General features: G+C 36.5%; 1 protein-coding gene across 1 annotated transcript; it reads left to right on the top strand.

Moving 5' to 3' along the window:
• The first annotated feature begins 1079 nt into the window (after positions 1-1079).
• LOC107083588 (5-hydroxytryptamine receptor 4-like) lies at positions 1080-2954 on the top strand. The gene is made up of 2 exons (XM_015372939.1): positions 1080-1200; positions 1883-2954. The coding sequence occupies exon 2, from the start codon at positions 1896-1898 to the stop codon at positions 2952-2954; it is 1059 nt and encodes a 352-aa protein (XP_015228425.1). The 5' UTR covers positions 1080-1200; positions 1883-1895.
• Positions 2955-17536: the final 14582 nt, after the last annotated feature.

Genomic DNA, 17536 nt, shown 5'->3' with positions numbered 1-17536 from the left:
ACATGTTTCTAACTTACTGCTACTGTTTAATTACATATTGGCAGCGTTTTGGCTATAAAAGGGAGTTCACAGGAGGAAACTGTCAATACTCCTCCAAACTTTATCCCTATCATAGGATGAGCATGAAGATAAGTGTTTGCGACTGCAAACCCTCTTTCCTTTCTTTTTATCTATTTACTATCTATTTATTATTTATTTAGCTTTGAGTTTTATGCTCTATAAAACCTCGGTCTCAACGCTATTTCTGACATTTTGAAATCAAAAAGCTTGAAAAAGCTTCCTGGATAGTAAGCGAAACATCTTCAAACATCTTCAAATTTGGAAATAAAGTCCAGTGGATTTTTATTTTATTTTTTGGAATAGGTTAATACCGCAATCAATGGAATCTTTTTATGTAGGATGGGGAACTCCAGGCACATCGCTGCCCCCTTTAGGACACAGGCTTGTGACAGTTCATAGGCATTATGCTGCCATGTGTTATGCATAAGGTAGGCTGTCGTTGCACCTAAGTTCTGGACTTATTATGAATGTGCTATGTGTATGACCAAAATTGAAAAAATACATAGAAAGTTCAGCGTATGACTGTGTTTAAGGAGATTCTGGGACATCAGGTGTACCCTGGCTAAATTGTTAAGGTGTGACAGGGGTTTTACTACCATGAGATATTTGAGAAGTTGCATGCACAACTGCTTTCGGTCACTTCACAGCAACTCTAATTTAGGCTTAAGCCCAAATCAAAGCTAATTTCCTGATTAGTGTTTTTGAAGATCAAATGTCAATGATGTAAGCAAGAGTGACTACCCCTGAATGACTTAATCAGCTGACTCCCATTCCAACCTCTCTTTCCTGTGGCTTTCAAGCCTTGATAGGGGAGACAGTTTTCATACCCCTTTTTCCCCTCTGTTCATGACATGGGTAGAATAGATATTTTTACGGGTCTGATTCAACTGCTGGTGGTTCTTAAGTAAGAGCTTCTTATCTGAACGGTAATTCTCACTGAGGCTAACTGAACGATCCATGCTGGGTGTTACTATCTGCTTAATAACTTTTTTTTTCCATTTGTTTATAGGCTACTCTGGTTGGACTGACTATTGCCGTTATCTCCAAGCTACATAAATACCGGCCACTTGTTAGCGGCCATCTTTTGAGTTCTCCAACCCTTTTGTTCGAGCTGGGCCCACTCTGGAACCACATATCCGGGTGCCAGATAAGCTAACCCAGTCTGTCCAATGTCTTTACATGTTAATGTTTTTATGATTCATTGGTCATTTTCTCTACTGGTTACATTTAATATCTCTGCATCAGGCTAATTCACATTTATCTGCTGCTATTTTAAAGGACAAAAGCATTGAGCGTTAAAACTTGAACATTCCTCTTAAACGAACTCTTAAAACCCCATTTTCCACTTTTTGTTTAATTTTAAATATTTGTGCTTATTTTCAGTAGTGTTTAGTGTTTACGTAATTATTAAATACAATAATACTGTCACTGTTAGCTAATAAAGTTACAATTGTATTTTAACCTGTGGTCTTTTATGGTTATTTTATCCTGGGAACGATTTATCACTCAAGCCAGATCCACCCTCCTTTCGTTGACATTTGAATTAGCAGAGACATTTTCTTTTGTTGGCAATTTAATAACTCTGCTTGTACAGTTTAAATTAGTGATAGTCTAAATGACTAAATAGTTAAAGGCAACTGGATTTTAACAATCCATAAGTCCAACCATTCTGTAAAAGAGTTAGAAAGTTGTTCAAACAGTAACAGTACGAAAATTACTGTTACAATAATATAAATTGGTGTGACCTTCAATGTGAATGATTTTATTAGATATAGCTTCCAGTTTTTGTCATTTGACATTTTTGAATTGTCTGTTTTGGTAGGTACGATAAGACCATGGAGAACGGCAGTCGAGAATGGCCTGGAAATAGTAATGCATCGGTTCAGATTGAGCTACTGGCATGTGTCACAATGAGGAGCCACATCTCGAGGATTTTCCTGTATACCTTCCTCTCAGTTGGCATAGTCTGCACTGTTGTGGGGAACTTTTTGGTTGTCTTATCCATCTCCTACTTTAAGCAGCTACAGTCTCCAACAAATTCTTTTGTTTTGTCCCTTGCAGTGGCTGACTGCCTTGTTGGACTGCTGGTGATGCCCTTTAGTATGATACGGACTGTGGAGGGATGTTGGTATTTTGGTTCCTTATTTTGCAAGTTTCACTCCAGCCTAGATGTCATGCTGTGTACTGCCTCTATATTCCATCTCAGCTGCATTGCCTTTGACCGTTACTATGCAGTGTGCAACCCCCTGGTTTACTCCTTAAAGATGTCCAATAGTAATGTAGCTATGCTCATTGCCATTTGTTGGACTGTTCCAATGCTCATTTCATTTGGCCCCATAATGTTAGACCTTCACATTGCTAATGTAGACATCTTAATTCCTTCAGATTTGTGTGTGTTCTTGGTCAGCCGTGTTTATGCCGTCATGGCCTCTTTGGTAGCCTTTTACCTCCCTATGGCTGTCATGCTTGTGGCATACTGGAAGATCTACAAAGCTGCAAAGCGACAGTCTAAGCAGATCAGTGCCATGGAAAGCCAAATGGCTGCTGGAGTGGGCAAAGATTCAAGCAAGAAAAAAAGACACCGCAACACTATGAAGAGAGAAGGAAAGGCTGCAAAAACTCTAGGTATTATCATGGGAGTTTTCCTTATCTTCTGGATGCCTTTCTTTACTGTCAACATTGTCGATCCATTCATTGAATACAGCACAGAAGTTGTTGTATGGGATGTTTTTCTCTGGTTGGGATACATCAACTCATCATTGAATCCCTTCCTGTATGGATTTTTCAATCACTGCTTTCGTAGGGCTTTCATCATGTTTATAAGCTGCAGAGTGTGCCTCCCTGGAATATCGCCCGGGATGGAGCTATCACATTCTAAGAAAGAGAAAAACTAATGTACAGATAAGTTCTTAAAATGACGTTTCCTAAAACTATAAAAACCTAAAGTAGGTGCTAGAGTTGTTAGTAAAAATAAAAAGTGTGTTTATAAAGTACAACTCAACTACTCTAGCCAGACTTAGTTTTTAATAAATTTGCAGTATGTTAACCTTTAAATTTAGTGCTACACTGATTTTGATACCAACAAGTTAGTACTAACAGTAACATTCCTCTCAAAACATGCAGTTTCTAGCTTTACCAGCTTTGAAGTTTTCCCTCTGCGTATTGTAAGTGATATGCCATGGAACCATCTATTTCATATGTATATAGAAACACATTTATTTGCTAAAGTCGTTCACATAAAAGAAAATTAAGTTTATGGAAGAGGGAAAACCACAAAAAATTTTAAATATTCAAACAGCAACATATTTAAAAAGTGTAATATAGTAATACATCTTTGCAAACCACACGTTTGTTTTGTTTCAGCAGAATTGTCAATAATCCCTTTGGTTCCTGCTGTCAGAGAAACTTCTATTTGTCAACTTTAAAGATGTGAATGCAATCATGAAGGTAAAAAGTATATGTCAAACGTGTTTATTTATTTGATGATCACTTATCTTGAATGTATTAACTTTGATAAGACAAGCATACTTTTGAAAACACAAATTGTTGAACACAGAAAGCATGGGATGCAAAAATATAAACTTAATCTCTAAGAAAAGGACATGCTCTGCTAAAAAAATAACTACATGGTCTTAATGCACACTTGTTTTTTTATGTACTTCATATGAATTTGTTTATGTTATGTTATCTGATTATTGGGGTGTTATTGTCAATCTGCATTAGTATTAGTTTTTATTTTTAAAAACTATTTTAATCTTTTAATCATTGTGTATGGGCATTTTAGACAGATTCTTACCTTAATGTATCGTAGTTATAAACCTTGTAAAGATAAATTTGCCATATTAAATAAGAATTGTTAACTACAAACAAATGTAACAAGTGGTGATGTAGTTTATCTGGTTATTATTCTGGTAAAGGCCTGTTACCAAAATTACATTAAAAGTTGACATAAAGTGTGTTACTCCTTTTTTTTTTTTTTGTTTACCATTTTTTTATTTCACTTTTAGAAGATTTCTTGATGTCTGTGTTTTTATTTAAATAATTTAACAAAGCCCCTTAATCTGTTTTTTTTGTTGTTGTGCTTTTTGTTTTCTTAGGCCTACTAACCTATTTTGTATCCATATACCTGATAAATTTCTACAAGAAAAACAGTTCAACAATTTTAATTTTTCTGACAACTTTTACTAGTTGCCTGCAAGCAACTTAACCTGGACAGACTCATATGGAGAAATTATGCAATTAGAGAGATTTCATTGACATTAATTAAATTCTTTGGTTCTCAGCTCAAAGCAGAATTTCTCACATTAGTTACACAAAACTGAAAAAAGAAATGATAAATACAAATTTGATGAAAAACGATAACTCAATAAAATTAAATGTTTATTATTATTTTTTTCCCCCTAAAAAATAATTCTAAAAAATCAAACTGTTCCAGACAAATTAAAGTACTTTGCTCATGAACAGTGAATCAACATACCTGTCAACAGCAGCAAAAGTCTTAGTGAACAATTCCAGAATGTTACAGAAAACACTTGATTTCAGCGATTGCCTGAAAGTGTTACTCAAAAAGGCTTAGCATATATATATATATATATATATATATATATATATATATATATATATATATATAAATGTATTTTACTGGAGGCTGATTTTTTTCTGTCTTTAATGGAAGGGTATTTAAACTTTGAAGCTATATGGTCAGTCAGCTCAGGAATATGGAGAGATAGACACTAGGTGGTGTCAGAGCTTTATTTCTTTCTTTCCTTCTTTCTTTCTCATTTGTAAAATGAAATAAGCATGTCAAAATATATATCATGTGTGCTACTGATGTTTTAGGGATAACATAGCTTTTTAGATAATCAAGAGATATCCCCCCCATTAAGCTGTTTTTTTTTTTGAGATAGAGTCACTTTAATATCTTTCCATAACACGAGAAACAATTTTTTCCATAAAATAATGAACTTAAAACAAAGAAACGCAAAACTATATCTTCTTTGAGTTCCTTGTAATTGCTGTTTTAGTATTGACTGAATTAATTGAAGATTTGGGGTTCATTCCACATGATTAAAGATATTTTAATAGAATGTAATAAAACATAAACTTATTAGGTTACCTAATAAATGAAAAACTGGAGTCATTGAATCAAAAAATACAATGAATAGAACAAAAAATGAAACCCCTAAATCTCCCATGAGAAGAGCTGTCAACCTACCATTTTTAAAGAGAATACATTGCCCTCCTGTTTGTGAAGCAGAAGCTAACTATGATTTTTCTCAGATATTTAGAAATGCTTTATAATGTATAAATAGCAAGGTTTTATGGAGATTAACTTTTACGTAGCAGTATCCCTTCTTTCTAATCATTACACTTGCACAGATAAACTGCATCAGATCAAAACAAGACAGTAGAAATGTGGTAAAGTCCTAAGGATGGTTCTGTCTTGGCTGCAGCCCCCTCTGATCGATACATCTCACACCAGATCTCCTGACCCTCCTGGAAACAACAAAGCAACAGTTTAATTATCCCAGCTGCAAAGTCAAATGGGAACAACAAGAGGATAAACATTATGCCTTGAATTGATTAATTGAAAGAAAATTTAAAATGTATCCTAAAAAAGGATGCAAATACAGTAGTGTTCCTTGTAATGGTTTTTAGTTATTGTCCTACAGTTTTATTTCAATGCTGATAAATGACTGTTAATAATTTTAAATCTACTGTTCTGTCTCATGAAGGATCCTTAAAAATTGCATGATTATAAATACTGAATAAATAATTGAACAAATACAAATGAAAAGTTCTGTGTAACATAGCAACTGGGTAAAGGTTATGGTGTTAAAACACTTTTGTTTAGGCATAGTTTTCAATCTAAGGAAAACCAGTTGATTGCATCAAAAGAGGAAGATTTTTCCTACCAAAAACCAAGGGCACACATTTCAATTAGAGTGCAGGATTGTTCCTACTTGCACTCGAAACTCGCAAAGCTCACATTCAAAACTGATGCTTTCTCTCAAATAAATCCTCTTCTCCATCAAATCTTTGTTTCTGCTCTCAGATCTAATGCTTCTTTCACAGAAATGTTTTCCTCTTGTTTACTTTCTTCTCTTGCGCGTAAACCAGTCTTTCCTTGACTCCAAAATACGCTCGCAAACCAGTCAGTTCCACTGGTGTATTTTTTTGTTGTTGCTTCCTCTCAGACAGGAGTCGGACGGTCACATAGAAACCTTTGCTTTGTGAGTTGGCTAGAAAAGATTTCCAATTGCTCTAAATTAGTTCAAAGATAATTTGACCTTATTCCAAGTTCTTCAAGATAGTCTTTGGTTCTCAACAAAATCAATGCTGAACTGTAATATCATTGCATCATCTCATTGATTATGGGTTTCAACCATGTTTTTTTCTTTTGTATGTAGTACCTTTGTTTTACCTGTTTAGTCAAGGGTTTTTAACTAAAATTGGTTAGCCTTGCAGCCGAATTATTTTTGTTAATAAACTTATATTTTGAATTGAAGTTGGGGCGAATTTATTCCATATATGTGCCGGATTATCTGTTTGACAATCAATTCATCTAGAATCACACTTTCATTTCTTATTATAACACACAGCCAGTAGGGTATGTGTTCATAAACAATATATAACAGTCCAAATAATATCTCATTTAATTACATATTTTCCACCCATATTGGTGTGGGCAATAAACATATTAAAGTTACACAACAACGGGCAGAGTCAGGTTATTGTTGTACCCAACATTGATCTTCACCATTCACTTTTAGTTGATGGATTTGCATCTCCAAAACAGATATTTTCTCCAAAAGTTTGTCAAAGTCCTGTGTGGTGACATGAGGCATTTTGTGCTGATTAGCTCGGGTTGACATGTTGTTCTTTGGGCTTTGATCAAAAACATTTTGAAATTCTGAAAGTGATAAAATAATAATCTTTGTCGCTCCCAGGTATTAAGCAGTTGACATACTGCAATGATAAGAGTAAAAGAATGTCAGCAAAAGGGTAACATGGACACTTGAATCTGTGACCTCTCTTAATGAGATAAAAAGTGGTATTCAACATAACTCTAAGCTTTTCCTTTTATTTTCAGAATCCCATTTTTATGATAGCTTTTTGCATACTCAATTTCAAAAATAATCTATAAGATATGTGTGCAAGAAAAAATATTCATTGAAATGGAAGTCAATCTAATTTTGGGCTTTTCAAGACAAGTATGTTGTTATGATCTTACTTTCTGGACCTTTTGTCTCAGTTAAGTTTTTGCTTTTTGGGTTCTCAAATATGTTTTGTTTTGTGTTCTCTAGATTTACATAAATTTTTTGTTTTGTTTTATTGCCCCTTAGTGTCATTTTCTTTCCACTTAGCTCCTTATAGTTAATTATATTCACAGCTGTTCCCTATCAGACAATCAGTCCTCCCATTGTTCTGTCTCCCATATATACACCTCTTGTTCAGTTACTCATTGATAGATTCTGGTCCTTTTTTTGGTTTATTCTTCCCTTGTGTCTGCTAGTGTTTTTGTTCGTGAGCTTCCTAGTCCTTCAGTTATGGACTATGACTTTTTTTATCTTACATTTTCATTAAATTTTGCAAGCAATCTTCTCTGCCTCCTTCTACTCTGCATTTGAGTCAACTACTACATCCAACAACCCTGACATATATGTTGTCATTTGACTTTATGCATAACTTACTTTATGTCTAGAATAAAGTTCTGGATCCTAACTTTGTAATGGGAGTCCAGCTCTGGGTTAATTTGCATTGTAAATTAGTCCTTCTTAAAAAAGTCACCAACCATCTGCAGCCTGTTTATTAACTCTGAGTCTTACTCTATGTCATATAGTTAAAACAGGATCAAAGCTATCGGTTTGCAATTAGAAAGTCTGGGCAGGCTGTCACTTTGACTGGCTGTGACACTTTATGTAACTGCAAGCTGTGAAAGTGGATTCAATATAAGGCAGCAGATTACCTTTTCTAGCATAAATTTAAAAAAGCTTTGAATAGTTTATTCTTTTCTCCTCATTTCTAAGGAGTGATTGCGTAAATCTAAATAGAAAACTACTTAAAACATCTCTGTTAGGGTACTGGTAGAGGTTTTTTGGATTTTTTTAATGCACATGAATGCTCTCTGAATTTAATTAGGGAAAACCAGCTGTGTATTTAGCTTTCTTCCAACAGGTGTCATCATCAAACCAGGACAAAATTCTTAGTAGGGTGAACACCAAAAACTATTCATTGTTTTTCCTTTTTACTATTTTAAGATGTTTTAAGAATACACACATAATAGACTATTTTTGTAACTGAGCAAAACGAAGGAGATTGAACAGGTGATTATTACAGGTGATACATTTATATATACTGTTTAATAGGGGAATCCTTAGGGCCTTCTACACCTTCAGAGAAGACCTAAGAAAATACGAAGAGAAAAAAAATCTCTCATTTAAAATTATTGCATACAAGTTAATTGAACTATTGGATTTCATAATTCGGTGATACAATACACTGAATTCATTTGATCTTATCTGCTGTATAAGGGTAAGTCAACTTTCAGGATTTTGTCCAATCCAAACCGTCTATCTCTATGGCCATTATGGCCCGTCAGGACTTCTTGAATCCGAGGTGTTGGCAAGTTTATGTATTTTTTTTAACTATCAAAGTTTGATTTTGTGTTGGTGGGACAAAAAACACTCTCTTGAGCCTTACTGAAGTCTAAACATCATTTTAATTGTAGAGGAGAGCAGTAAGAGCAGAGATCGAAAAGAGTTCACTGGCAAGATCAACTTTGTGGCCAGCTTGCTAAAAATGCCTTTTCCAAGGTATTTGAGGAAAAAGAATGACGAACAACTCCAGAATTATATTTGAAAAAAACTGAAGAAAAAACTTTTTAAAAAGTGGAGAGGCATTTCAAGACACCCTTAAGCGCAAAAAGACGCACCCCAGGAATGATACTGGCATGCTGATCCCCTATGTAACCAAAATCGTACAGTATTCAGTGGTAATGTTGAGAATTAGTAAACAGTAACATTATCCGCATAGAAAATCATTAAGATGATAATGATATTGGCTACCAGTATAATGATAATTAAAGTACTTGACTATATATTTTATCATCTATAAAGATATAAAGACAATACTCCCAAACTCAATATCTTGAACAGGCAAAAAGAAAAAAAAAATCCACAGAGAGGGGATCACACTGCAAGAAGGGAAAATAGCAGATGTAGAAGTACCTTGGCATACCACAGGCAAATGGCAGTCATGGAAAGGTTACAAGGTAAGAAGCAACATACAAATACCTACAATGACCAATGCCAGTTCTAAGAAGCCAGGTCAAAGGCAATAACAAGGTTCAGGCAATAAACAGCTGTGCCTAGACAGTAATCAGAAAACCTACAGGGGTAATAAGAACAGATGCACTGATTGAATACCTGGATCTGGACACCGATATACACTAATTAGCTGGATTCTATATCTGTGATTTAATATCAAATATCAGGGATCCAATCCAGTGCACTTTATATGGAATGATATGTATTTCTTGTTAGTTTTTATTTGTTAATAAATAATATAAATTACATTTATATCTGTGTTAATTTTAACAATATATACGTCAAGGCTAGAACTTTCACTAACATGGCAGAAGATGTGGTTCATTCATTTAACTGTTAATTCAGATCAGTATCGGATATCGGCCAATACACTTAGACTTAGAGGCTTAGACAACATTTATTGTCATTTTCTATACACAAAGTGTATAAAAAAAAGAAAATTTCAATTTGTACACCTTTCATGACATTTCCATTTCTTAAAATGCAGAAGTCATCAAATATAAATGAAATGGGAGAAAAAATGCACAGTGTTGGGCAAGCTACTTGTCCAGTGTAGTGAGCTAAACTATCAGTTACTCAACAATAAATTAAGCTTCACTACACAAAAGCTACCACCTAAAGAGTTATAACAAGCTAAGTTACACTAATGTGTTAACAGTAGCTTAACTACATCAGAAGCTACTTAACGTTGTACCAACCTAATGTCAATTCAAAATGAGTCTGATACACTGGTTAAAACATTTATTAAAGATGAGCCAATGACATAACACAGTGCAAACATTGCTTTATGATCAGCATATTAAAATAAAAACTGAAATAAATACTAGTAGACAAACTAGTAAACAATCTGCTGTTATTAGATCCAAATTAAAGGTACTGTGTAGTGTTCTACACATCGAGACATGGCTATGAGTTTACATTCAATGGACATCTCTAGGGAAAACCAAACCCTACAAAAGGCATCTTATTTCTTTAGGGTCTGTCTTAGGGAAAACTTCTTCAGACCTCAAATAAACAAGTCGATTCAAATAACAGATTAAACTGCTTACAAAGAAACATAACTAACCTTACATTTAACACAATGATTAATAAGCATGGCTCAGAGAGTGATCACTGGAACAATAGTAAATGAACTAAACTGAATGACAATCAAATTTCTGTGAAGTCCAATGAAAGTTTTAGTAATAAGGAATAGAACAGGGTGGGGCTGGGGGGTTAACGGTGTATGCATCAACCCTTATTGTTTTTACAAGAGGTGTTTGTTCACATGGCACAAAATAAGTTTTTCAAAAGTTGCATCAGAAAGGCGGTTCCTCTTTGGTCTGAAAATGTCTTTCCCTACGCTAAAGAGTCTTTCACAGGCTGCACTTGCTGGGACTCCTGTATTGTACTTAAGAAAGTTTTTTCATTAGTGGCAGACTTTGGAATGCATTTTCAAATTTAGTTTCAGATTACTGCAAGTAGGTGTCTACTTCATTCAGCTCTGTGGCTGATCTCAGTGATGGGAAGTACCCCGTTACCTCATCAACATCATCAGCTAGGTTGTCATCTTCTGTTTGCCTGTGACCTGAAGGCTGGGTTTGAAGCAGGTGTACCTCTACTTTCAGGTCTGACACAACTTGAGCCTTCTTGTCACTCGGGATGTAGGTCAGTCTGAACATCGGATGAGTTGCAGAGGCTCTGAGCAACCTGGTATCTTGAAAAATGTACTCAAATCTTTTCTTAATCCCACTGATGATCGCATCTACCATGGGGTTGCAGTGATGAAGCCGGCCCTCCCCTTTTTATCTCTTCTATCCGTTCAAGTAGAATTTGAGATGGTTGGCACCAACACTCCCGAGAAGCCCATTCGGTCAGACTGTAAGACGTCAAGAGCCTTGGCCAAAGGCGTCATAACCTTGGAAAACAGTCAAAGAAAAATATTAATTTATATAAAATCACATATTGTTAAATTATTTAAGTAATAAAATTTAGTTGTTGTTATTATTATGTTAATATTACCTCCGCCAAGGTGGTTATGTTTTTTATTTTTGTCTGTCTGCTTGTTAGCAAGATAATATTTTGGATGGAATTTTCAAAAAACATGGGTATTGGGACAAAGAACAGCTGATTTTTGGGGGTGATCCATAACACTGTGTGGAATTTGTGGGTCAGTCACCCATTTTACCTTGGCGGAGATCTGCGCTCTCCAAGTGCGTTCCTAGTTATTTACTTTGTCACTAGGGCTGGGTAAAAAAATCGATTTAATCCATTTTGAATTGATTCCTTTTACACTTTTGCAAAATCGATGTCTACGAAATGAGATCGATTGGTTTAATAGTGATGCGCGTGACGTTCACATTCAAATGAGCAGGAAAGATGCACTCAAGATTACTTCAAGCCAGACAGCTGCAAATATAGCTAATAGGTTGACTGAACACATTAACAAATGGGGGCTGACCAGCAAACACCCTGTAGTTGTTACAGACAACGCTGCAAATACGGTTTGTGCATTGAAGATAATGCAGCTCATGAATGTCTGCTGTGTCACGTCTGCTTGCTCGAGTGAGGCTTCACTTTTTCACTTTTTCACTTTTCACAAACAAGTTTGCACTTTTGAGACAGTTTTGTTCACATCTCAAGTTTAAACTGTCTGATTTACAAGTTTGCACTTTGTGTTTAATATGACAGGAAAAAATAAAATACATAAGTATTTGAAACACAGTTGAACCACTTTCATTATTGTAAAAATAGATCGAATCAAAATCGAATCGATTCAGGACTTTGGCAAAATTACCCAGCCCTATTTATCACTTAAAATTAAAATTCAGGCTATTGTGATAGCTTGTTGTCATTATATTCACATACTATTTGCACACTTGGCATATTTACCTTCACGTATTCCTGTATGAATGTGAATTCTGTTGACTTGAATCGTGCCACCTGCAGCTTCTCACAGACTTCATAGAATTCTTGTTCTTTTGTGAGGATACAAGTATTCAAGCGCTCCATGGCATGGTAAGTGGAGTTCCACCTGGTTAAAATGGGCACTATCAGCTGACATCCTAGCTTCTCTTGAATGGTGCCAGAGGCTTGAGTGCTCCTGTGTTGCTTGCTCCAGAGAGCCTGACATTTGGCAAGCGTTGATTTTGATAATCTCTTGAATGTTTCTGACTGGGTCAATGTGTATTCAATGTCTCTGGTGGCAACAAGATTTAGAGAGTGGCAGGCACAGCGCTGGTGTGGAGGAAGGCTGTAATCTTCCTGTGTTTCCGCCAGGATCTCTGTGAGATTGATGAAGACAGGGTGCTCTTCCTCATCGTCTTCCTCCTCCTCTTCCTCAGCTCTGTATTCCTGGATACTCCTCTGAACTTCCGTGAATATACTAAAGGCCTTGATGAAGTTAGAACCGTTATCGGTAGTTGTCAGAGTAAGCTTGTCTTTAATGTTGAATTCTCTGTGAACAGCTTCAAGCATCTCTGCCAAAACATCAAAAGTGTGCCTCCCTACAATTCTACGGCAGGCTAATGCTCCAGAGCGGATGTTCAAGGAGTCCTCATCTATCCAGTGGACACTAGAGATTCCCGTGGGATTCCCGTGGGATGGGAGTCAGTATTAGTAACGATCACGTGATTGGGACGGTACAGGATTAAACATTAACAGGAGCAGACGGTTGCGGGAGCAAACCAATAGTAACTAAAAAAAACTAGGATCGATGCCAAAAAATAAAATAAAATAGAAAGAAAAAAATCCAGTACTGGCGCCGCCATTTTGTAGTTTTTTTTCTTGAAGCCTACACTATAATGCGAGTCAAAAAAACTACACGACCCAAAAACCAACAGTGCTTCCGCTCTGAGTTTTTCACCCGTGCTCCAAAACGAGAATGGGAGTGGTGCAGGAGTGGGAGTCATTCTGAATGGGAGCGGGATGGGAGTGGGAGTAATTTCACCAGGAGTGGGACGGGACAGGATTTAGATTTCTACTCTGGCCCGGGAATCCGACAGGACACCATTTTTTTCTGTGGGAGTGCGACGGGACAGGATTTAGATTTCTACTCTGGCCCGGGAATCCGACAGGACACCATTTTTTTCTGTGGGAGTGCGACGGGACAGGAGTGAAAATTCACTCCCGTGTCAGTCTCTTGTGGACACTGACACCGAGGAAGCTCCTATTATTTGATGACCAGGCATCTGCGGTGGTGCACAGGTGACTCTGTTTGGACATTACATCAGTCAAAGCAGTCTTCATGGAAGAGTATTCCTTGTCGAGAAGTCGCCCTAATGTTCGCCTTGAAATCAAATGCCTTGAGGGCAGAATTTCACTAAATAATTGTCTATATTCAGGTCTGTCCACAGTGTGGAGGGGATGCATTCCTTGAACTATGAGGTTAAGATTCAGCATATCGAAATGTTCCTGAGATATGATGGGTGTGCCCCCCCTGAAAAAATGTGACACGCTGGGTTGTAAGTCACGGTCTTCATCTTTTACAGGTGGCGACATCTGGTGACAACTTTTTTTGGCCCAAGCACGCTCCTTGTCCAGCCATTCCAGTTTATTTGGGTGGACCCTCTAAAGAAGAAATGATTGATTCACAATTATTTTGTGGTCCCAAACTCCCTTAATATGGAGGACCAGCTCTGCCATATTTAAAAATAAATACAGAAATAAATAAATGCTCAATAAATAAATAAGCATGCAATTAATTGCCCCAAAAATACAATAAATAAATGTAGGTAAAAATTAAATTATACAGTGAAACATAAATGTATATATCCCTTTTAATTAGCTTCTTTATTTATTCGCCTTTGTAACAATTACCTTATTTGTTTATTGTTCATTATAAGCTTTAACTTTATTTATTAATATTTTCTTAAGTATTTATTTATGTGCATGATATAATATTTTTGTCTGTTTTATTCTGCCTTTGTATTTTTTCACCCTATTTATTTCTTCAACGCTATTTATTTCTGCCTGTGGTTTTTACATTTCTGCTTCATTATGCAAATCAGGAAGGGCTGTGTCTTAGAGGGTCAACTTCTGTTCATTGGTTGGTTAGCATTTAATGCATCGGTCTACATAGCATTGAAGAAATAAATAGGGTAAAAAATTAAAAGGAAGAATAAAACAGATAAAATATTATACCGTACATAAATAAATAAGAATGATTACAAAGGTGAAAAAAATAAAGAAGCTAATTAAGTGATATATATACATTTATGTCTCACTGTATAATTTAATTTCTACCTACATATATTTATTTATTGTATTTTTGGGGGCAATTAATCGAATGCTTATTTAATTATTGAGCATTTATTTATTTTTGTATTTATTTTTATATATGGCATAGCTGTTCCTCCATATATAAAAAATCTTATCTCTGCAAATAAGCCTTAAAACAGATATATGTAAACATCCTGTCTGGTAAACTAGGCCATGAAAATACAATATCTAAGTTTCGCTACTGCTCTCTAATGAGAGTATCTTAGTGGCACACATCAGATTGAACTATCTGGAAATTAAAGGCGCCAATAAAGTTAAAGCTGATATATTTTTCTCATTTTTATTTTTTAAAAATTGACTGTAGTTGACCGTTTTAATGAGTGTTTAACTATGTAAAACAAATGTCTAGTCTTGGCCACATGAAAATCACTCATGTTTGAATAACTGAACCTGACAAAACACCATGCTTATTGAATTTTACAATTCTAAAAACTGCATAAGCTTTTTTTTTTTAACACTTCTGCTTAGCCACTTGGCTAGTCCCTTTCCATCACACACTGCTTGCTGGTTAGCTAGGTAGCTTTCGTTTTACTAATTTATATACAGCATTTGGCTAAAGTGAGTTGGGATTTACACTGATGCTAGACATTTTCGCTTGCATACTGCAGGAGGGAAATTAGTGATTCACCTGAATGTGAGTTCTCAGGTTGGTGTTCGATGTCCTGGACGTTGACAACAGTTTCGTTTCGGGATTGCAAAGCAGACATCTGAACACGTACTTTTTATCTGAGGATTCAACAAGTTTCATATAACTCTGAAGATAAGGCCACGGTGTGGTAGGGACAGTTGGCTGCTCCTCTCGCTCCGCTCCTGTCTCCTCCTCCGTCCTGTGTGGGTGTGTGGCTCTGTGTGTCGTTCGGTGAGTTCCACTGCCGTGCGCATGCGCAAGTTTCAGACAGGAGAGGCAGAATAGAGGCTCGTGCATGAATGTCCAATAAATAACTCCGATTGTTGTTTCAAAATAGAAAACCTAGTGATTTCATTTCTTAGTTATGCCCTGGATTTTGTAGCGTTTTTGGACGTTACGTCAATACTTGTTAAAAAAAAATAACGGCACTACAGGAAAGTTACTTGACAAATAAAGCAGTGACGCTACGGTTAAGCTACTCGAAAATGTAGTTAAACTAATAGCTTCGCTACATGTAGCGGCGCTACTGCCCATCACTGAAAATGCATTAATATGGAAATTCAGAGCATCAAAAATATATGGTGTGAATATGCAGTATTTTGGTTTTTTTCAACAGTTCAGCTATCTGATGGCAGTGGGGAAGAGCTGTTTCGGAATCTGCTGGACCTGCATCAAATGTTTCGAAGCCTCTTCCCAGAGGACAGCAGGGAGAACAGTCCATGGTGGGACTGATAATGTTATGGGCTTGGGTATGGGTACCAAAGGAGGAAATTCAGGCCACTGATGTAAAACAAAAGCAAAACAAACACTAATCGCCATGAATATGAGATTCCATCCCAAATCCAATACCCACTACTATACACCAGAGGCCAAGTGAGCATCAGAACCACTATTGAAAAGGAAATATCCAAGCTCCAAGAATACATCTGGAAGATGGCACCAAGAGATGAAGGTCTTAGTAATTGTCTTAGACAATTAAAAATGGAAGAGAAGGAACTGAAAGAACCATAATGGGAACAAAAAACCTTGCATGGGATGTACCAACCACCTGTGACCAAATCCTACCAATTACTAGAGAGAGAAGTACTGAAAATAGCACAGAAGCACTGATCATGCCAGCACAGGAGCAGGCCTTGAGCGCCAGAGCAATAGAGCCCCACATCTACCGTACCAAGCAAGATCCCAGGGAGGCCCGGGAAACAATCCAGTATCTCACAGCAGGGTGCAAGATACTGGAAGTACTGGAGTAATAAATGGAATACTTCACAAAGTGGCTGGTATAGTGTACAGAAACATTTGTTCAGAATACAAGCTGAAGACCCCAGGTCAGAATGGGAGCCCCTTCCAAAGGTGCTGGAGAATGGCAGAGATAAGATCCTGTGGGACTTCCAGATACAAACAGACAAAATGATTGTGGCCAACAAATCATACATTGTGATCATTGAAAAGCACTAGAGGACAGCCATAGAAATCGATTTGGCCATCCCAAAATTATGTCATCCTCGTAAAAAAAAAAAAACATGAGTAACTCAAAAAAATATAAAAGGCTCAGGAAAGAACTAGAAAGACGCTGGTAGGTGAAGGCAATTGTAGTGCCCATGGTCAGCGAAGCCACTATAGAAGTAGCTCCAATGGATACTAGGAGAAACACCCGAGATCTCAGTCCAGATGAGCATAGCCGGAGGAACATCTAAAATACTGTGAAGAACCCTCAAGCTCCCGGGCCTCTGGTAGAGGACAGGTATAGAAGCTACCCATGCACCAGGATTTTGAGGTGGGAGTGAGAGACTATGGTTTGATTTTCTTTTACATTTGACATGACCAAATTCATGCCTCATTCTTGTAAAAACAAAACATTAAAGAGCCTGTTTGTTTAGAACAGGGGAGTCAAACTGGTTCCAGAAAGGGCCGTGTGGCTGCAGGTTTTCTTTCCAACCAAGCAATAGCACACAAGACTCCAGTCAACTCATCAAGGGAGTCCAATCTGAACATGATGACTTGATGATAAGAATGGAGGCTGTTGTGCTACTGTTTGGTTGGAAAGAAAACCTGCAGCCACACGGCCCTTTCTGGAACCAGTTTGACACTTTGGTTTAGAACAAAATGGCAACCTTTGAAAAAGGTTCTAACTTCAGCTACATTCATCATGCATTAGCTAGTCATACACAGTGTGTATCAACAGGCAATTGAATTGATTATCATCAGCAATGATTTATTTTACAAAATACACAGCATAAATTTTAACTTTTCTACAAAGTCA

Source organism: Cyprinodon variegatus, unplaced genomic scaffold (assembly GCF_000732505.1).
Source record: "Cyprinodon variegatus isolate N-32 unplaced genomic scaffold, C_variegatus-1.0 Scaffold78, whole genome shotgun sequence".
NCBI classification, from domain to species: Eukaryota; Metazoa; Chordata; class Actinopteri; order Cyprinodontiformes; family Cyprinodontidae; genus Cyprinodon; species Cyprinodon variegatus.
Note: the sequence above shows the minus strand (reverse complement) of the source record. Positions and strands in the feature narration are given on the sequence as shown.

What these genes read in the sequence shown, in the direction of transcription:
- LOC107083588 (XM_015372939.1), top strand. Translation starts at nt 1,896, where the DNA reads ATGGAGAACGGCAGTCGAGAATGGCCTGGAAATAGTAATGCATCGGTT.